At 50.8% G+C, this 2,500-nt stretch overlaps 1 protein-coding gene across 1 annotated transcript in view; it reads right to left on the minus strand.

Annotated features, from left to right (window-relative positions):
• Positions 1-2,074, minus strand: part of LOC115530799 (heparan sulfate glucosamine 3-O-sulfotransferase 6) — a 19,105-nt gene extending 17,031 nt beyond the window's left edge. Inside the window, exon 1 of the mRNA XM_030339585.1 lies at positions 1,085-2,074. Coding sequence (XP_030195445.1) covers positions 1,085-1,593 — 509 coding nt within the window. The 5' untranslated portion in view covers positions 1,594-2,074. The remainder of the gene's footprint in view (positions 1-1,084) is intronic.
• Positions 2,075-2,500: the final 426 nt, after the last annotated feature.

Raw genomic sequence — 2,500 nt, forward strand, 5'->3', positions numbered from 1 at the left:
GATCCGCTGCGTGTCTGAGCGTCCTGCCCCACCTGAGTGGCAGCGTGGCGCCATGATCATGAAGAGGCTGTATTGATTCCTCTCTGTCTTGTTAAACCACTCTGTCTTCCATGCTCCACCTTTAGGGTCATCAGTCCTTGGCGCCTCTCGCTCTCTAACCTGGCTCTGGCTTGCTTTACAATTTGTATGTAATATTTTGTACGACTTTAAAACTCACTCTCTCTCTCTCTCACTCTCTCTCTCTCTCTCTCTCCTCTCTCTCTCTCTCTCTCTCTCTCTCTCTCTCTCTCTCTCTCTCTCTCTCTCTCTCTCTCTCTCTCTCCCTCTCTCTCTCTCTCTCTCTCTCTCTCTCTCTCTCTCTCTCTCTCTCTCCCTCTCCCCCTCTGCCTCTGTCTCTCCAGGCGGGCTCATGTTGAGGGGCCTGGGCCCCTAGGGACCAACAGACTGACACTTAGGGATGTGGCTGTCGGCTGAATAAACAGCGTGTTTATCGGCAGGGCAGTATATACACCCCCCCTGACCCTCGTATAGGAAGACTGCACACAGTCACCTTGTTGAGGCAGAAGAGGAGAGGGGAGTTGAGAGGAGCGGAGGGAAGAGGAGAAAGACAAGGAGAGGATGTAGGCAGAGGATGTGGGGAGAGGAGGGGAGAGGAGAGAAGGGAGGTAAGGTGATGAGATGATGAGAGGAGGAGGAGAGGTAAGGAGAGATGAGAGTAGAGGAGGAGAGGTAAGGAGAGATGAGAGGAGAGGAGGGGAGGAAAGGAAAGGAGAGACGGGAAGAGGGTAAGACAGGAGAATAGAGCGGGGAGAGGGGAATTGAGGAGAGGGGCGGACAAGGAAGAATGGGAGATGAAAACAAGAGACGGGGGGATTCACACGAACCGAACTAAGAGAAAACGTGCCCAATGTATGGGTCAACCAATCACAAAATATTATCGGCAGAGAATGGCGCACTGAACTGTTTTATAAGAAACATACAAATTAAATCAATAATCAACCAATACACTTGACACAAATTTTCTCAGAGGAAGCTAGTAATTTGCGGTTTTATACATGTGTCATGACCGAGTGGGGGGGCTCACCTGTACCACTCCAGGCCTTTGTCGTAGAAGCGGTCGAAGAAGTGCGGCTCTGCCCCCACTGCACGGACGTCCGGGTGGATGCGGAGGAACTCCAGGAGCGCGCGCGTGCCGCCTTTCTTCACCCCTATGATGATGGCCTGGGGGAACTTTTTACTCCCGAAGCTGTTCGCCACCGACATGTTGCCCTCGGAGGGCGGTTCGCCGCTGAGCTTCTGTAACACTGAGTCCACGTCGTCCAGCTCCAGTGGCTGCTCGTCCCCCGCCGAGGCCGACGCGGTAACGTCGTTCTTGTGTCTCGCGTCCTGTCCCGCATCCAGGAGGATTTGGTTTAAAAGGAGGTTGGACGTCTGTTGGTCGTACACGGGTGGAGGTAAGGATTCGCAGAAGCCGTTGAGGCAGTAGAACAGGTAGGTGAAGAAGAGGATCATGGTCAAGAAGACTGACAGCTTGGACTGCACCTTCAGGTGGTGGCCGAAGTTGAACCCAGCTCTCCATTTGCTACATCCCATGAGTCGCAATGCCGCTGAGCCAAAGGACACAACGAAGGAAGCATGCCTTATCTGATGGATTCAAAGCTCATGTGTTTTAAAGTCATTTAAAAAAAGAAAAATGGGTAGAATATTATCCAGCATTATCTGTCTCGCTGCTGCCTCCGGGAGATGCAACACATGCCAAACGCGCATCCAAGTCCACTCTGCATGTTTCTCGGCAATTAAAAAAACAAAAAAACACTTAAATATCTCAGTCCATGGACACTTCAAATTGTTGATTGCAACCCGAGTCTCGCTGATTGAAAAACGTCCACTTGAAAGTCCCCAAGAAGGACAGTTCAGTTGTCAGTACATGTTCCATGTGCCTCCTCTGCTCCTCTCCTCTCTGCGTGCGCTCCCCGCAGGCTCCTGTCTTCTTTGGCTCCCCGACCAGAGAACTCTGAACCCCGGCAGAGCCACGGCAGACACGCCCCTTTCCGTCTGGGTGGGAGTCCACGCCCGTCTCTGGAGCTCACGCCCGTGCACCGTCCGCGGCGCGCGATAACATAATGCGTAATTGTTGCAGACACAATCCAGCCCCTTCGCTGGTGATGGAAGATGAGGAAGATGCTGTCCGACTGAAGAAATGATTACACGAATGAAATGCAGGCTTCATTTGATTGCATGACTGAGCATGAACTTAGCCTACTTTATTGAACATTGGTCGGAAATTCTATTTATTAGAGTTAAGAGAGGAAGAGAAAAGAAAGCATAAAATAGTACAGTAGAGTACATTGTAAAAGATTAGAGTAGAATAGCGTATACGTGGAGTAGAAAAGAGTAGGATTGTACAGCAGAATAAAGGAGAGGAGCCTAGAGTAGAGGTGGTCTTTATCTTTACCATTGACTATTTATCTTTCCCCACATGGAAGTTGGCCTTCGCCGG

This window comes from Gadus morhua, chromosome 18, assembly GCF_902167405.1.
Source record: "Gadus morhua chromosome 18, gadMor3.0, whole genome shotgun sequence".
NCBI lineage: Eukaryota > Metazoa > Chordata > Actinopteri > Gadiformes > Gadidae > Gadus > Gadus morhua.